The 18,778-nt window shown below is 42.8% G+C and overlaps 1 protein-coding gene across 7 annotated transcripts in view; it reads right to left on the reverse strand.

The window, feature by feature from the left end:
- Positions 1 to 3,583: 3,583 nt before the first annotated feature.
- Positions 3,584 to 18,778, reverse strand: part of MIER1 (MIER1 transcriptional regulator) — a 60,752-nt gene continuing 45,557 nt past the window's right edge. For all 7 annotated transcript variants that reach the window (XM_004607085.2, XM_004607087.3, XM_055140830.1 and 4 more), the window contains 4 exons: positions 18,280 to 18,374; positions 14,438 to 14,565; positions 9,376 to 9,515; positions 3,584 to 6,540 (listed from right to left, as the gene is read on the reverse strand). In XM_004607085.2, the coding sequence (XP_004607142.1) occupies positions 6,212 to 6,540; positions 9,376 to 9,515; positions 14,438 to 14,565; positions 18,280 to 18,374 (692 nt within the window). In that variant the 3' untranslated portion in view covers positions 3,584 to 6,211. The remainder of the gene's footprint in view (positions 6,541 to 9,375; positions 9,516 to 14,437; positions 14,566 to 18,279; positions 18,375 to 18,778) is intronic.

Genomic DNA, 18,778 nt, shown 5'->3' on the forward strand with positions numbered 1-18,778 from the left:
CAGGCTCCTGGACTCTGCAGAACAAGGATGCGGGGGACTGGGGGGTGCCTTGGGATTTCAAAGCAGACCCTGCTGGCTCCGTGGCCTTTGCCAGTTCCATAATAAAGGCGACTGGAACCCACTGCCGAGGGGGTGAGAACTGCCTGCAGCTCTGAAAACACTTCAGCCTTGGGTTTATTGCCCAGCTCCTGTGGCAGCAGTATCTGCTCTGAAACTTGTGTGAAACGTGTAAGTATATGTGGGCATCGTTTCTAGGTCCTTCAGAGGATTAAAACCAAAAGCAAAACCACTATTGGCGCCGGGAACGGAGCTCAAAGGGCTAGTGCATAGGCTTTGCATGTGGGAGGTCCAGGTTCAACCCTGTGGCACTGTGTGGACCCGAGTACCACTAGGAGTGGCCCCCGGATAACAAGCCTGGAGTTGCTCCTGAGTGTTGGTTGTGGCCCAGCAACCCCCAGGACCCAAAGCACCCCAAATCATTGCCTTACTTAAATAGGAAACGCTGAGGCGCAGGGGGGTTGAACCCCATACCGGGTCTTTATCAGTGCTGTCTCTGGAACAAAGATCTCCCGAGTGTGACTCCAGGATGCCAACAGCCCCTTGAGATTGGCACAGAGGCAACGTTCCCATCCTGTGGATATGACAGCGTCCACACATGACAAAGCTGTGGCCAGATCAAGAGGAGCAGCTGTGAACCGTGAAGCCGAAGCTGAAGCCACGGGACACGGCAACGGCAGGGTATGGATGGTGCCTGCTTTGTATGCATGTCGATCCCCAGTGCCCCCACATGCTCCGGATGTTCCAGGAGTCCGGGAAAAGGGCATATTCGAAACAGGTAAAAATGAGGCACCAAGGTAACCACGGAGAGGCCGTTAGACGGGGAAATGCAAGGCCGGGCGCTGCGGGGCTGGGATCTGTGTGCTCTGAAGAGCGGTAACTCGCTTAACCATCAGCTGACATGGGGGCTAGGTGCAGGGGGTGGGAGGTGTCCCTGGATGACTTGTGTGAAGCCCCTACACAGCACAGACCTCAAGTCCTACTGCCCACAAGGCAGCCGACAAGCCACACCTGATGTCCACTTGTTCTGCACGGTGTAGGAGTTAATCCCACCACTTGGTTTCTCTGGACTCGGGCTGGAGCGAGGAATCGCCCTCACAGGAAAGCCAGTCCTAGACCTTACCCAGGCCTTTCTTGGGCCCTTCGCCTTTGTCACAGAAAAAAAATTTCAGAGGAGCAGGTAAAAACATTGTATTTGGACAAAATTATTTAGAGAAAATATTTGGAGGGAGCGGGGAAGATACAGAACACAGGCTTATCCGAAGAGCTCTAAATGGCCTTTAAGAACAGCTTTTCTACGGATATTCTTTTATCCATACAAGGCTGCCCTGTGTATGAGATGCCCTAGCCCAGGATTTGTTGTGTTCTAATCAACCCTTCAGAGAATGCTGACAATAAATGGCCTTGGAGAATGGGGAGATGGCCCAGAGGCTAAGGTGCCTGCTTTGTATGCATGAAGCCTCGAGTTTGATCCCCAGTGTCACCACTTGCTCGGTCCGCAGTTCCCTGGCAGTGAGTGACTTCTGGCTGTCATTCTCACTGTGAGCACTGCGGCTTGTATCAGCATGTCACTCAGAAGCATCACCCCCAGCAAGCATGTTTGACCATCAGTGTATGACCCCACTGACAGGTATATGTCAGCGTACACTGAGGTGATGTGAGCGCCACTGTGGTGGGAGCACCGCATGGACGGAGTAGTCCCAGTGTGTGTGTGACAGAGGGGAAAAGGGGAATGCATCCCATTCATTTACAGGAAGGCATTTAAATGAGTAACACTGCTTCATGTTGCCAGACTTCTGAGTTTGAGGAAAATCTGAATTTTGCTGGAATTACAAGGCAGTGAGTACATTTTCCTGAGCTGGCGACCCGCTCGTTTCCTTGGGCCTCCGTCCTGAATACCTATCACAGCACTTACCTGCTCTTGCTGTCCTGAGATCAGACACAATTCTTGAGGCCACCCAGTAGCTGGTGTAACTGCAGGCCCAAGTACTTGCTGGACAAGGTGTATGGAACCTGCTAAACAACTGTCACCCCTGACATCTGAATGTGAGAAAGCATCAAGCTGGACAAAGACAATCAGAATTCAGCTTCAGACTACGTGGCGGTTCCTCAATGTCCGTGGAGCCCGTGGCCTTGAACAGCATGATCCATCTGGGTTAGGTCCCCAGTACCACAGTCTCCCAGCACTGCTGGGTGTAGCCACTACAAATTTTCGATGTTAAAAAGTGCTCAAATTTACTTTGCAAGTAGATGTTTTAAGTACATAATACACCCTGTATTTTTAAAAAAATTTATTTCCCCCTTACACTTTATATAAACACTGTGGTTTCCAAAGTTGTTCATCATGTTGCAGGCATTCGATATTGCAACACCAGTCAGTCCCAGCACCATTACACCTTCCCTCAACCATTGTCTCCAATTTTCCCAGCTACCCTTTGAACTTGCCCTCACAGCAGAACCTCAATATTTTATTTTATATGCTGCTTCCTTAGAAGTTAGTGAGGATTGTTTTATCTCGCCCATGGAGTCATTACGTTCTTGTATAAGAGATAACTGGCTCTGCAATCAGGGATCACACCTGACAGAAATGGAGGGACCCTATGTTGTGCCAGGGGTCAAACCTACGTAGCTGTGTGGAAGGGAGGTGTCTTATCCACAATTCTACTGCTCTGGGTGGCCCCAAATTAGTAAAGGTCTTTTTTCTTTTTTTTTGCTTTTCTTGAGTGACACCCAGTGATGCTCAGGGGTTACTCCTGGCTCTGCACTCAGGAATTATTCCTGGTGGTGCTTGGGGGATCTTATGGGATGCTGAGGATTGAACCCAGGTCGGCGGTGTGCAAGGAAAATGCCCTACCCGCTGTGCTAGCGCTCCGGCCCCATAAAGTTCTTATGATTTGATTGGATTTTCCACACACTGGTATTTTTCATGAAAATGAATTATTAGGAAACACAGCATTTCTGATTTTGTGTTTAGTAGTGTACAGAAATAGTTACACAGCCCTAGATCATCAACACACAATTTCCTGGTGCACATTCACCAGCCCCATCCCACCCCAACTAATTCAAAACGTCCAATCTTTTTGTTGTGTTGTTTCTGGGCCATACCGGACAGTTGCATGCAAGGCAAGCACCTTACCTGCTGGATGATCTAGCCCTAGAAGTACCCACGCTTAATTTGCCATTGAGCAAAAAGAATGTTTTAACTTTTTTTTTTTTATTTTTGCAAAGCACTGTGATATACTGAAAAGGAATAAAATGTAATTCTACTGGTCAGAGGAAGAAACACAGTGCAGAGACCGAAGCATCTGTTTGGAGGAGGAAGGGACAAAACTACATCTCCCACCAAGGCGAAAGGAACCAGGGCCACTGAGACACAACTTCCTGCAGCATGGTCAGGGGTAGAAGAAACAGACCAGATGTACTTGCATTGTGAGCATCGACAGTCTGAATCAAAACTACAGGAAAAGCATCCTTTGATTTAGAACATTATCTCTGGAAAATATTCACACAGCATTACATAGGAAAATCTGTTTAAAAAAATACTTTAATAAGCATATTCAGAATGGCAGACAGGAAAGGGGAGAAGAGGAATTATTTTACAGTGCAAAATTACTATGCATCAATTTTAAAACATTAATTCATAATTTTAAATGCCTACTTAAATATTACTTCAGATACATTTTAAAGCTCAACAGATTATGCTGAACTTGAGTTGCAGATTCCAGACTCAATTTGAAAACACACCATAAAACAGAACATTATTCCAAATGAAAATGACAGTGCTTTGTGGGTTTGAGGTGGGGAGACTATTAACAAACGCTTTTCCCAATGTAATTTGTCAAGAGATTAAAAGTTATGAAATGTGCTAAAACTTACTAAGCAAATTTAATTCATGATATTACTAAAAAAAATTGAAGTAGTGCAATGCCTTATATCATGTTATAGTGGCTGCATCATAGAGAACAAAGTACTGTGTGAATACCTGTATAAACACAAAATACATTTAAATATTTACGAAAAGCTGAGCATTATGTATTATAATAGTGGAATGTCTTTCATGAGGCAGACTTTAGAGAAGATAAAATAAACTTTCCTAACACGTATACATGTGCCGTATCTGCAAACATGCCTGAGTGGGTACTCAAAATGTTCCTGTATAATAATAGTTTGCAAGAACTTCATAGACCTGCAAACAAAATGCATCACTTAAAAAAGGTGAAAATGGCACCCTAATATTGCAACATCTTTAAAAGTATAGCATCTCTATTCATTTCTAACATCTCTGTAGACCATCTCCGACAAATAGCTAGGATACTTTGGATTTGTTTAAGTGTTTGGATTTGTTAAAATCTGGTTCAGAAAATGGACTGTGACCACCTGCTAGAACTGCCATTCTGGATAAATGAATGTTCTACATAAAACAAAACTGCAGAAACACACTTCTCAACAACTCCACCCAAAGTTTTTGATTTACTTGGATATATATGTGAAACAGCGAAGATACATTATATGAAGTCAAGTGATGTAATAAAGTGGCTTTTAACACTGTTTGGGGAAAGGAAGCTGCTGACATTGGTGAAGGAAAGCAACATGTGCAATAGTAATACTTCCATGGCGCCGACACCGTCATTTCTCAGTGCACACCCCTAACGGCACCAGCTGAGCCACTAAAAACAAGATCATAGATGATTTATTTTTAAAAAGGAACTTGCTCTAGAACCAAGGATGAACGAACCAGCAAGTCAACCAGTAAAGCATCTGTGGTATGCCTGTCTGACAAAATCAAGAACTAGTTAATAACCTTTTATAAAAGTTCGGATATAAGTTGGTCTATCAGCTGTATAAAACTACACTTTTTTAACAAGAAATTTGCACTAAAAATAAAACGGCACTCTAGCAAGGCTATGCAAGCAAACGATCCTATTTGTAATCACACAGAGCAATGGTTAATGCATCTTATTTTCATTTTGGGAAGACTGAATGGCATCTGGAAAAGTCTAAAAACTTTTCTGACTTCACTTTCTCACAAAATCAGTATTGTTGCGCGACAACACTTTGTGTGCACCAGTATCTAATATCATTTAACTTTTTTCCCTGTATAATGCAAAAATGGGAACTTTTATAATGCATATAAAAATAACTGAACAGAATTCTGGTCAGCATGATACAGTTAAGCACTTAAGCAAACAGTAAACTCTTGCTTCAAAAAATAATTTTGAAAATTATAGCAAATGCAGAACAAACTATGCAATCTAGACAACATGCTTAATTTCAGAAGTCTCAAACTATTTGTCCTTAAGTAGAAATTTGAAAAAGCAAATTTTCACAATCCTTTATGAACGCTTTTACCAGCTGGATAAGAAACATGACTTTGTTACTACACAAACACTTAAAAATTCATTAGAAAAACCTTAGCAAAATAAAATGAAAGCTGACAGACTCGGGATATCAATTCCTCTCATAAAAGTTTACCAACTGTACAAGTTAAGAAAATTATACAAGCTTTTGTATTAAGAAAGGACAGCTCAGTCAAGACATATGTACTGTAAAAATCTTTCAAAGGCTACAAAGAATCTGGAAAAATACAGAATGTATTTCTTAAGCCCAGATAAGAATATGGAAAGACATCATTGATGTCAACAATTTTACATATACAAACCTGACTTGGTTTATTTTTAAACTTCTATATATAAAAAAATCATGCTAGCATAACTTTCAGGATTCATAAGGGTTTCCTTAATAATGATACTCAATTTGCATGGAGAGAAAACTGCCTTAGAAAAGACATTTCAAGAAACTCAGAAAACCTGATGTAAAACAGAAATTTGAACTTGGTTTTTCTCTGCCATTAAACTAAGCAAAAAGTACTTTGCTGTGAAATTTTAGGACTAATACGTGAAATGAGAAGGTACAGTTTATGCTGACATTCATTCAAATTTGCTATTTGTTAAATCTTTAAAAGGGTCTTTATAGTGTTGAGGATAAAAAGTCTGCAAAAGGCAGAATTTTAAAATATTTCCTAAGTTAGGACTCAATTCAGATTTTCAAATTTTAACCAACTGTTTCAAGGAAATCGACTTTTTAAGGTAACCCATTAACCCTGAAAATTTTAGTCACACCAGAATTTACGCCAAAGAAAGTTAAGTCTAAAAATTTAGTCATCTGTGTTTTCAAGTTCTTCAAATTTTCCATGTGACATTGCCTCTTGGAAAAACTCAGAAGACCCTGGACTTTCTTTCCCATTGCTGTTCACCCTTCGCCTTTTGGTAGGTCTCTCACTTTTTTCATCAAAATCATTGTCGGTTCTTGCATTCACGTGGGCAAGTTTTGGGTCAGTGGCCAGATTATCTGTTTCATACCCATTAGTATCCATGTCTGCATGAAGAGGCTTCTTACTTGCACCCGTCGGTCCATTGATGTGGAATCCTTCAACTTTGACTTCTTCTTTGCTTAACATTTCACTTGGTCCATTAGATGACACCCCTAAGTTGGAAGAAACAAAGGAAATGACCAGCGTTGAAAAATTAGATCTATAAACTATAATAAAACAGCTACTGTAAAATAACTTTTTAGGAAGTGATACTAAAACTGAATTATCATTGCCATCCCATTGCTCATCGATCTGCTCGAGCATCTTGAGATTTGTTACTGTTTTTGGCATATTGAATTCGCCACGGGTAGTATCAAGGAAACAGTACTGTGGGGAGGGCGCTTGGCTTGCATGAGGCTGACCCCAAAATCAATCTTTAGCCCACCAGAAGTGATCCCTGAATATAAAGCCAGGAGTAAGCCCTCAGTACTGCCAGGTGTAGCCCCAAATCAAACAACAAAACCAAACAGGGCTGGAGCGATAGCACAGCAGGTAGGGTGTTTGCTTTGTACGCAGCTGACCCAGGTTCAATTCCTGGCATCCCGTATGATCCCCTGAGCATTGTCAGGAGTAATTCCTGTGTATAGCCGGGCGTGACCCCCCCCCCCCAAAAAAAGAAACCCCAAACTGGAAATATAGTTTGAATCGTGGCACTACTTACTAGCTGTGTGAATTCAGGCAAGCATTTCTTTGTACCTCAGTTTCATCACATACAACCAGGGTAACAACAGACCAACCTTACAGAGTTTCTGTACAGCTTAAGTTCATATATAAAATTCATGGGGCTGGAAAGTACTGTAGGCAGGGTGCATGGGGCCAATCTAGGTTTGATTCCTGGCCCCCACCCCATGTGGTTCCAGAGCATCGCCAGGAGTGAACCCTGAGCACTGCCAGGCATGGCCCAAACCCCCCAAAATAAAAATTTAAAAATATACACAATTCATAATAGAAACTGACATATTAAAGAGGTTGGTTTTGTGACAACAAATTAGCTAGCTCCAGTATGTTACTACTCTGAATATAGAAAAATACATTTTTTAAATTTAGCAAAAGCTCAATCTTTGTAAATAAGCTTTGTAAAACCAAGTCATAAATGTTGTCTTTAAAAGTTTGAGGATACCACATGCCATGTAAAATAGATATCTACAGACCTTGTGCTACCTGTTTGTGGTAGGCAGGCCTGAGTGATGGTAGAAAAATTCGAAATAATGGTGGTAGGAAGGTGTAATGATGGTGGGATTGGTGTTGAAATATTGAATGTAATCAATTATCGTGAACAACTTTATGAAAATTTAAAAATTAATTTTTTAAATTTAAAAAAGAACTCGCCCGAACTGAGTAATAATAAACTTAAGTACCCCTTCCTTAAGAGTTTAACTTCATGTTCTCACTAATTGGCTGGAAAAGGAGAAATACAAACAATCCCTGCCCACTGCCACAAAACACCAAAACCAAAAGGCAGATGTGCTTGCAGCTGTAGCTCCTGAAGTCAGCCCCTGTGGCAGGGTGCGGGGGTCCAGCTCCCAGCTCTGCTGGGGACGGATGTGGCCGGCATTGACATGTCATCTACAAACCCAATTCTCATTTGCTTGGCTCATTCTTCTTTTCCCTTTTTTGGCTCTTGGGTCACACCAGGGGAAGCGCGGGGGTCACTTCCGACTCTGCAGTCAGGAATCACCCTGGCGGGGCTCAGGGCACCAGTATGTGGTGCCACGATCCAATTCGGGTTGGCTTCGTGCAAGGCAAGTGCCCTACCTGCTGAGCTACTTCTCTGGCTCCAGTATGGCTCATTCCTAAGAGGGGACAGAGCCAAGACGAGGGAATGGGGGCCCCCAAATCAAGTGCTTTGCCCTGCCGTAGAGCTAGCACGGGTCCCCGTCAGAATGCAGACGGATCTCCCACAGCGCCGCACTAGAGGCCACAGGGGCAGGAGAGCTTCGAGGGCTGACCTGTCACGTGCACGTGGGCAGGACCTCTAAGTCACCAGCTCCCTGCTGCAGGGCGGGAAAGGGCTGACTCTGGCTGTGGCATCTAACCGGCGAAGACCGTGTTGATTCAAGTGAGAGTCAGAGTGGTTCTCTGAGGAGGCCCCGGACGGGCATTCTTTCAACTCACTGCTATTCATTCATTCAGCCACTGGTTAAGCTGACTGAACCGGGCATGGACTCCACATTGGTGTGTTTTTTGCCTCTCTCTCAGAGATAAAGAGAGAACTGCTTCTGTAGAATCTTAATGCACAGACTAGCACCTGCTTCATCTCTTTATCCCTCAAGGTTATTTACTATCAGAGACAGAAATATTTAGAACAGTGCTCTCGTGATCTACTTTTACTTACATACTTAAAGCACTTTCCTGACAAAGTTCCCCAGTTCTCGGATATGAGGGCAATGTGGCTGTGACCTCTGTCACCCCACTACTGTCATATTGTCAAGGTTGATTTGGCTGGCTAGGCGGGTGTCCCCTTCCTCCCTCGCCACCCCCTGTGCATCCCTCCTGAAGCTGCGCGCTCAGTCAAAGGGAAGGTCTCCCCGAAGAGAGACCGTTCTCCGGCTGAGGAGACGAGACGCCGCGCTCCCCTGCTAGACCTCCAAACAAGCTGAGAACAGAACAAACAACTCTGTATTTCTGATGTAAAATCCGTTTCAGTCTAAACCTACACAAGAATACTGATATCCAGGTATCCCAATTAATAAAATATTCAGGGACAAACGTGTTAGGAGAGATGGGCATTTGTAGTGGGTCACAAACTTACTGCGAGGTGTCGCCGACAGGAACTCTTCCCATTGAAGTGACACTGCATGTGCCTACACTGTGGGTGCCTGGTGTTCTGACACGTGCTATACCACGTACGGCCAATTATTAGTCTCCCTTGTCCTCTGGACACTGAACAGAAACCCAGGCCAGCCCGTGACGGCGGGGAGGAACAGGCCTTCCCACCACCCGCTCACCGTTCTGGTTCCTGTTGCTTGCGGCGCCGTCTTCCTTCTCCGACTGGCTGTTGCTGCTGTTGGAGGCTGTGGGCGGCGGGGATGGCGCCCGGCTGGAGGCAGCACTTTCACTTTCATCGAGAAGGCGGTCCATGTAATCCCTTAAAGTTAAGTGAAACAATACAATTACTTTTTAAAAAATGATACAGCTGAAAAGTAAAAAGCTGTTGATTCAGAAAGCTTTAGCCGAATATGCATATCCCGAATTTTCACTTACACTCATTCCAGTGTCTCATCTACTATGCCAGGATCTGAACACTTAAACAGAAAGCTCCTTTGGTTTCACATTTGTAGGAAAACTGAGTTAAAGCTTTAAACTGTGACACTTTAGAGACCTCTGGGGAGTTAAAAACATTTTTTTTTATGCTCAAAGTAGCCTAAGCTGAGAGGATCTGTAAATGAAAAGTAGGGAGGGATGACCCAGTCAGTGCGGTAGAGTCGCTACAATCGCAGACTGAACCTGGTGGCTGCGGCAATACAGATCAACAGGCCTCTCAGTGATCCTGGCCCTGAACATGCCCAAATCCCTTGGAGAGCCTGGCTCTTAAACTGCTTTGGGACTGCACATGGGGTGGTGAAACTTTTTCAAAGTTTGTTTAAAAATTAACTTAAGATCATCAATAAATAATTTATAAACCTATTATATATCCTCCCTATATATTATGTGTATATGTATCTCACCCCCCCCCACCCCCACCCACACCCCCACCCACATACACACACATCCCCCTCCCCCCAGCGTGCTCAAGGGTTACTCCTGGGGATGCTTTTAGAGACCATATGGGATGCCAGCAATCGCTCCTGGCTCAGCCGCATGGAAAGCCAATGTCCCACCTGCTGTCCTACTGCTCTGGCCCCAAGGGTATATCTGGGGGGTCCAGCGGGGAAGGGGATGACACGGTTTGGGCTGCATCTGGGAATGCTCAGGGGTCACATTTTGTTTTGGTTTCTGGGGTCACACCTGACGATGTTCAGGGTTACTCCTAGCTCTGCGCTGAGAAATTACTCCTGGTGCTACTAAGGGAACCATATGGGATGCCGGGGATCAAATCCAGGTCAACCCCGTGCTAGGGAAACGCCCTACCTGCTGTGCTATCTGTCCGGCTCGCTCAGGGGTTACTTCTGACGCTGTGCTCAGACATGACTCCTGCTGCGCTCAAGGGACCACATGGAATGCGGGAGATCAAACTTGGGTCAACTGGGTGCAAGGCAAGAGTTCCACCTGCTAAACCGCTTCGCATGGGCCAGACAGAAGTCCAACTGTACAGGACCTTTCTCCCTAGACAAGCGCTAAGAAGCTAAGTGCCTGGGCTTGTCCCCGGCTTTACCCTGCCAGCACAGGAGACTTGAGAGTTCCTTTCCCCGCCAGGAACAGTCCTGAACCAGGCAAGACTGCTGTGGAAGTGATGTGGGGGTAGGGTTGGACCTAAATCTGTATCTCCAAAGTTTAATGCATATCATAGCTTATTTATCAACTCACAAGGCAGCAGTGTAGGAAATGTTTTGTGAACTATAAAGTGCAATAGCACTAAAATTAAGTTGCAAATGGTTCTTGAAAGCCACTTGCTTTTATGACTGACCATAGTCCCCCACCCACCTTTTCGGTGTCTACAGCTGCTCCTGAACACTGGGAGCGAGAGGGAGCGCGTGCTGGGGGTGGAAAGCCAGACATACCCAGAATGTCTGTCACCTGTCAACATGGTTTCTGATCTCACGAAACCTCCCAGTAACTGGAGGGACCAAGTCAAACCAAGCAATTTAAGAGCCAGTGTTTTCCTCATCCATAAAGGGAATGAAATCTGATGGTTTTTCAGACATCTTCAGCTTTATGCTCTGCATAAATTTCTCACAATTAAAGAACAATTATATAATAAACTGGAAGCACACACAGACAGGAATGAGCAAGATAAATGCGAAGAGACTTTAGAAACTAAGGCCAGTAACTGAAGCATGAAGAAGTGAAGAGGGACTGATAGAAATGTAATACAATAAAATGGATAGAGGTAGGGTGTTAAAATGCAGGCAAATAAGCTTCAGCTGATGATATAAAATTAATTTAAATTTCTGAATGTAGCAATACTATGGAAGAATTTTTCTTAAGTATAAATGACATCCAGAATGCTTAGGGAAGATTCAGGAAGCTAGTTATGTCAGTTTTTACTTAAAAAAATTATTTGTGGACGGGAGAAATGGTGTCAGGGTCAAGGCGCTTGCTTTGTACCCAGCTGACCTCGGTGTGACCCCTAGCACTGCCTGTGGTCGCCCCACCACTGCCAGCAGCGACCACTGAGTACAGCCAGGAGGAAGTCCTGAGCACCGCCAGGGATGGCCCAGCAGTCCGGCTCCTGTCAACTATTTGCAGAACTGCTTATAGCAAAATTCTCACTACGTATATGGCTACCAAGCCTTTCGGGAATACGGAAGCTGCCGTAAGATCTATAGAATACTGCTTACTGGCAGCAAAGTAGCAAACGGGCTTCCTTCTGGAAAACAAGTGAAAGGTGGCAGTGTAATAGAGAAGCAAACAGCTTTGGGATAATACTCTACAATTTTGACTCCCAGGGCTGATGAGGGTGAGAGACAGAGTACAGAGGGTAAGGCGCTTGCCTTACATAAAGGTAGCCCTGGTCTGATCCTGGCACTACATGGTCCCGTAGGCACTGCCAGGAGCAACATCCAAGCGCAGGAAGGAGCTGCCTTCAAGCGCTGCTGGGTATGATCCAACCCCTCTCCCCTGACAACAGCAGAAGATGAATAATCTATTCAAAATTGTATCTAAAGGAATCAATCCCTGTGTGCAATTGTAGAAGTTACCTCCATGCCTACAGAAAACCCTTCATATTGGTCATGATTTCTTAGAAAAGACACAACATAGCCAAAAGGAATGAGTACATGTTAAAAATGATGTCTTTAGATAAAGCCTTTATGAGCTATCCAAAGGGGAAGTGCCTTCAAACCCCATGATAATTGTGCCCGGAGAGAAAACACCTTTATTTACTTCATACCATTACAATTTTAACTCTTGGAATGAAAGAAAACTGACGACAGGGGACTGCTTTTACCTGTGGCTACTTCAGCTCTAGAAAACTTAACCATCTTTATTCCCGGGGTGGGGCCGGGTGGGGGGATGGGGGGGCTCCATCACACTCAGCGATGCTCGGGGGTAACTCCTGGCTCTACACTCAGGAATTACTCCTGGTGGTGCTAGGACCACATGGGACGTCAGGGATCGAACCTGGGTCATCCATGTGCAAGGCTTTTAAAAAGCACCCTCCCCACTGTCGTTTCGCTCTGGGCCCTGGAATACTTAACGTTTAAATGAGAAAAAGGTTAATGCTATTAAGTATCTTCAAAAGTTTCCGAAACTATGGAGAGATTACTAGAGAAACTAAAGTGCTTGGTGGCACTCCCCTACCTAACCTGACGAGCTTGACACCAGAGGACCAACTAAGTCAGCCAACACTTTCCTTGGTGGTGCTTTCTGAAAGACAAAACTGGGTGAACCAGGGTCAGACCCAGCAAGGCAATTCTTATGTTCTTACTGCTGATGACGACACACTGCCTGTAGTTCATATGTTAATTATGTCTGAAATGGGTGAAAAAAAATGAAAGATGTTACTATTGCTTTTCCTTATAAAAAAGATTGACTTTTTAAGATACTAAATTTTTTTTAAGATAGAATTTTTAAGATATACTCTGGAGAACGGATAGTTATAGTCTAGGTTTTAAGTCACTGAGCATTAATACCACCAGTTAAAATTTCTAAAGTAACTAACTATAAGTTGTAACATTACTAATTAGGGTCTGAAATACTCTTACATGTAAGATCTCACTCAGCCATCATGAACTCTTGATGTTCACGTGTCCTGTTCACATGTCTTGTGATTTCCAGAGGCCATCACCCCTATCTGAATCCCCTTTAGGGAATTCTGCTTTATATATTTGGAGGAGTATGATCCTCTGGGAATGTGACCAACAAGAGACACTGATAAACATGAAAGGCAAAAGCCCAGTCTAAGAATCTGAAAAGCACAAACACTTACATAAACCTCTTTAATGGCAGCAATGCGGCCAACCTCATGAATCTCTACTGGTACAGGGTGACCAAATCAAGTCATAATTTTGTTATTTTTTTATTCATAAACATTAGGGAATAGTCAATTAATTCCACCACACAACTTATCAGTATTCAACAGCAACTCATGTGAGACATAGTTTAATATTCTACATATTGAAGTAACAAATTACTAGTGAGGGTGGAGACAGCATTTTATTCCAAGCTAGAATGAGGCTAAGAGAAAACTGGTAGAAGGAAGCAGGATTAGTCATATAAGGCATTTTCTTCCCCTTTCAGCCTTCAGAATGAAGTTACACTCCATCCTCCCTCTACCACTGAGAGTTAAACTAAAATTATATTCATAGTTATTCAATGTTGAATGTTGGAAGGGTTTCAGGAAATCGAAAGAGAAGTCACCACCTACAAGATCCTTCCTTTTCAAAACTATGTTCGCAGAGGGAGGGATGTGGGTAAGTGATAGAGAGCATCTCCCAGGAAGGCCTTGGATTCTGTTCTCAGGACCAGGCAGGTTAAGACTGTAACAAAAATGCTAATGTCATTTGACTTCATTATATCCTTTGTTCTTTGTATGTTGTTTATATTCAAATCTTATCTTGGTTAGCAGGATCAAAAGCAGATTGCACAAGAGAAAAATACTATTTTCCTTTCCTGTTTAGAGGGAAGATGGCACTATTGTTTTAAACATAATTCTTATTTCACTGTTTTCAGTATTATCAATCTGCATCTGCTTACCCTGAAAAAATATCTGCTAATACTTTGACATTTGTGTCTCAATGAACTGTAGCTTACATTTTCTAAGATACTAAGAAGTTTAATTGCTCTATGAAGATATGTCAAGAAATAACTTAGTGTAAGCTCATGCTATAAAAAAAATTGGGGTAATTATAACTTTCTCTAGTTAGGAAAGCTTAGCAAAACCATAACTAGAAAGAAAAAACAACTCACGTTACACCAGGATGGAGATTATATTTCTTTTTTCCAAATCGTGTTTGCTGAGCAAAGAAATCGTAACGTTCAGATTTTTTCCACATATAATAGAATGCTACACATTCACCAACTGACCTTGTTCGAACCTGTAAAATGCAAAAACTTGTTTTTAACAATTATCATCTCCTTTTATTATTTTTCTGGCCTTTGGGCCACAATAGACAGTGCTCAGAGCTCACTTCTGATCCCGCATGCCAGATCAGGCCTGGAGTGACTGAGGGACCATCCGGGGATCAACCTGGGGTGCGCCGCGCACAAGACAAGTGCCTTACCCACCTATAATGTCATCTATCATCTCTTTTTAAAGGATTATTAGATTAAAAAAAATCTTACGTTGGACAGCCAATTTAGTTATTCCTATTATCACTGTCACTGTCATCCCGTTGCTCATCGATTTGTTCGAGTGGGCACCAGTAACGTCTCTCCCTGAGAGACTTATTGTTACTATTTTTGGCATATCCAATACGCACGAGTAGTAGCTTGCCAGGCTCTGCTGCTCAGGCTTGATACTCTCGGTAGCTTGCCGGGCTCTCCGAGAGGGGCGGAGGAATAGAACTCGGGTTGGCCGCATGAAAGGCGAATGCCCAACCGCTGTGCTATCGCTCCAGCCCCTATTATACTATCCATAAAATACAGCAGTGCAACAGCTGTGTTACTATTCTGAGAAAAAAACACATTCATAATATTCTTCAATATTAAATAGCACTGTGTGCGGTTTAAGAGACTATCATCTTAATTTACTATAAATACTTCTCTATTGAAAATGTGGCATTTAGACTAAAATTACATTATACACAGTTTCCAAATATTTTTACTCAGCACCTAGGGAGCTTATCCCTTAAATTACTATTTTAAAGCCTCCTTTACTAGTCCCTGAGGTGATCCAGATTTAAGACAATTTGCTTTCTAGAGAAGCTGAGACTATTCCTCAGTGAGCTGTAAGTGAGTGTAATAATGCTAACGTGCTGCTTGCCAGGTACTCCAGTGGCACATGGCGCTGTACCAGTGTCACCGACTGGCTCCTCTTACGGTCTGAGGACCAATGGGATTGATTAAAAAAAATAAAAACCTTTGCTAGGTAGCTTGGAGGGCTGGTATGGTTGATAGAAAATACTGTACATTTATTTAAAAGGACAGTTATCTGCATGGGATTTTAGGGACACAAAATGTTATTTTTACCCATGTTTCTCATCTTGAGAGCAGTGTCATTTGGGACAGATAGCACCTAAGGTCAGTTTGCTGATCCCCTTATTTCTTACCTAGTATCATCTATTCTTCACTCTACTTGCACATTATTTTATGGGGACCTGGGATCATACCTGGCAGTGTTTGGGAGACCACGTATAAGGTACTGAGCCTCTTATCAGAGCATAATCTCAGCTGGCTGAGTTAAACTCTGGATTCTCTACTCACACTCTAAAAACTATGACTCATGTTTTAAGACGAAAAGGTATCAGGTTAAAAAAACACCTACAAAAAACAACCAACCACCTTCTCAAGTTCTCTTTCACCTCCTTCTGAATCTTATTTCTAGAGAAATTTTAAGTCAGCTGTACTTTCTTAGCTGAAAGCAACAATTTACTGAAAGAAAATTATGGATATGTATAGAATATTATGAAAAATTGTCAACAGATTAAATCAGCATATTTATAAATTTATAAACTGAAGTCTGCTTATTATTTTTGTTTGTTTGGGGGTGACATTGGCGGTGGCCAGGGCTTACTTCTGACTCTGCGCTCAGGACTGACTCCTGGCAGGGCTCGGGAGACCATATGGGGTGCCAGAGAAAGAACCCATGTTGGCTGTGTGCAAGCAAGCACCCTACTGCGTGCAGTGCAAGCGCCTTGCCGGCTCACCTATCCCTCTGGCCCAGAGTCTGATCTTTTTCATTCTTCTTAAAAAAATTACTGTTCTTGGGGGTCAAGGAGAAAACTAAATGGGTTGAACACATAACCTGCATGTGGGAGGTCCGGGTCTGATCCCCAGTTGTCCAGAGCACCCTGGGAGGCGAACCTCACACACAGATGTGGGAGAAGCACGCCCAAGCACTGCCACATCTGGACCCTCTCTCAAACAAAAAAGAATTACTTTTCTCTCTGTTCATTAGGACAATTAAATGTAATATACATGTGTCAGCAGGCACTCAAATATCTCACTCCCAAATATTTTTTTAAAAAACAGGTCTTGAGGGGCTGGAGCGAAAGCACAGCGGGTAGGGCGTTTGCCTTGCAGGCAGCCGACCCGGGTTCGATTCCCAGCATCCCATATGCTGGGCCGAGGTACAAAAGAGGACCCACACGTGCTTCTTACCAACTGCCTAAGGCCCATCTGTACTGTATGGCCTGTAAATGAGATTGCAAGTATCTAACTTGCCCTTGGCAAGAAAAAGGCCCCCCAGACCAACCTTAAAGGATTTAGGGAGTAGGTGGGTTTTTGCTGCTACTAGTTCCATCACCCTATCATCCTCAGGGTCTCCTTCATAGATAATCTAGTGAACAACAGTGTTTGGATTCAAGGAAATGTTCATCCAAAATAATGTCCCTTTCAACCACGGAAGGATGTATCTGGAGTTAATCAGACACATGGCCAAGGGCTTGTGGTTTAACACTGCATAAAGTCAACCTCGACAAGTCATCAAACAAAACTTTAAGCATCTTGTCGTAATTTACATTTGCTAAAATGTGATACTTTCTTTTTTAAAAAAAGCCTAGACACAGTGGGTAAGGCGTTTGCCTTGCAGGCGGCCGACCCGGGTTCGATCCGCGGCATCCTATATGGTCCCCCAAGCACTGCCAGGAGTAATTTCTGAGTGCAAAGCCAGGAGTAACCCCTGAGCATTGCTGGGTGTGACCCAAAAAGAAAAAGAAAAAGCCTAGAAACATACATAACTACCAACAGTCAAAGAGATTTAAATATTCCCTGTCCTAATCTCCTATACGTACATTTTCCTATACTGTCTAGCAATAGTTTACTATGATTTCGGTTTTAAGAAAATTAAAATATCTGTAAGTGCTCATGAAGCTGTTGGGAATACACTAGTTGATAAATATAAATATGGAAGGAAAATTATTAAAAATTCTCAAATAAGAAAATTATAATGTATAAAACTGACCAACTGAGATATTCTTCAGAAAAACTTAAATCTCAATTCAAATAAAATGATCTTGAATCTAATTTTATTCTTTTAATCTCCTTTTTGGTTTCTGGGCCATACCCGGTGGTAGTCAAGGTTTACTCCTGGCTCTGCACTCAGGGGTCTCTCCTGGTGGTGCTCAGGCAGCAATATGGGATGCCAGGAATCAAATCTAGGTAAACCATGTCCAAGGCAAATACCCTGTCCACTGAACAAGCTCTCTGGTTCTGAACTATATAATTTTAGAACAATTTGGACTTATTTTAGCAAATGTAAAAGATATTTTACTTATAAATGAAACAGAAACAATTAGTTTCAAAAATCACTTCAAAATAATTTCCTTAAATATCTTCCACATGGCTGTGGAAAAGAACTATGAACATACCCCCCCCCACACACACCCCCCCCATACAAAAGCAGATGAACACAGTTGACAGTGGTTAAAAACAAACAAACAAAAAAAAACCAGATCTTAGAGCTTCTGACATGTACTGAAACCAGCCACTAGGACAAAGTCTAGGCATGCTGGTAACAATTCCCTAAGTATCAATATGTTAATTCAAAAACTTCTGATGCTAGGAAATAGTTAAGATACTATATGATATGGGTTATAAGACTACGGCTGTCAAATTTCTTTCTGTAACAGAGAACACATTTGATTACTTACTTTATTAGCCTGAATCAAATGAAATTCCTTCCCATACGCCTTCAGTCCTTGTTCAAAACTTCTACACTCTTCCTCTGTCCAAACAGATAACTCCTCTGACAAAATGGGGGAAGGGGGTTGTGAAACAAGCATTATTCTCCAAAATGTAGCATACAGACAAAATTACAAATAAAAATGCAATTTTTTGGTAACAATAAGAGAAATTACTTTATTTCTGAGGTAATTGTTGATAACTGCAAAGATAGTGACAAAAATGTCTTACTTAAAAAGATTTTGGATGACTTGGTTCTTAACTCTCCTACCTCAACTGGATTCATTTTCTCCAGTATTCTTTTTCATTTGAGGGCCATGCCCAGTGAGGCTCAGGGCGTACTCCTGATTCTGCACTTAGGAAGTGCTCCCGGCAGTGCTTGGGGGACCATACAGAGTGCCAGGACTGAACCCGCCCTACCTGCTTTCCTATCTGGCCAGCCCTAGTTATGTCTACAGACCTTACTAA

This window comes from Sorex araneus, chromosome 5 (genome assembly GCF_027595985.1).
Source record: "Sorex araneus isolate mSorAra2 chromosome 5, mSorAra2.pri, whole genome shotgun sequence".
Classification (NCBI taxonomy): Eukaryota; Metazoa; Chordata; class Mammalia; order Eulipotyphla; family Soricidae; genus Sorex; species Sorex araneus.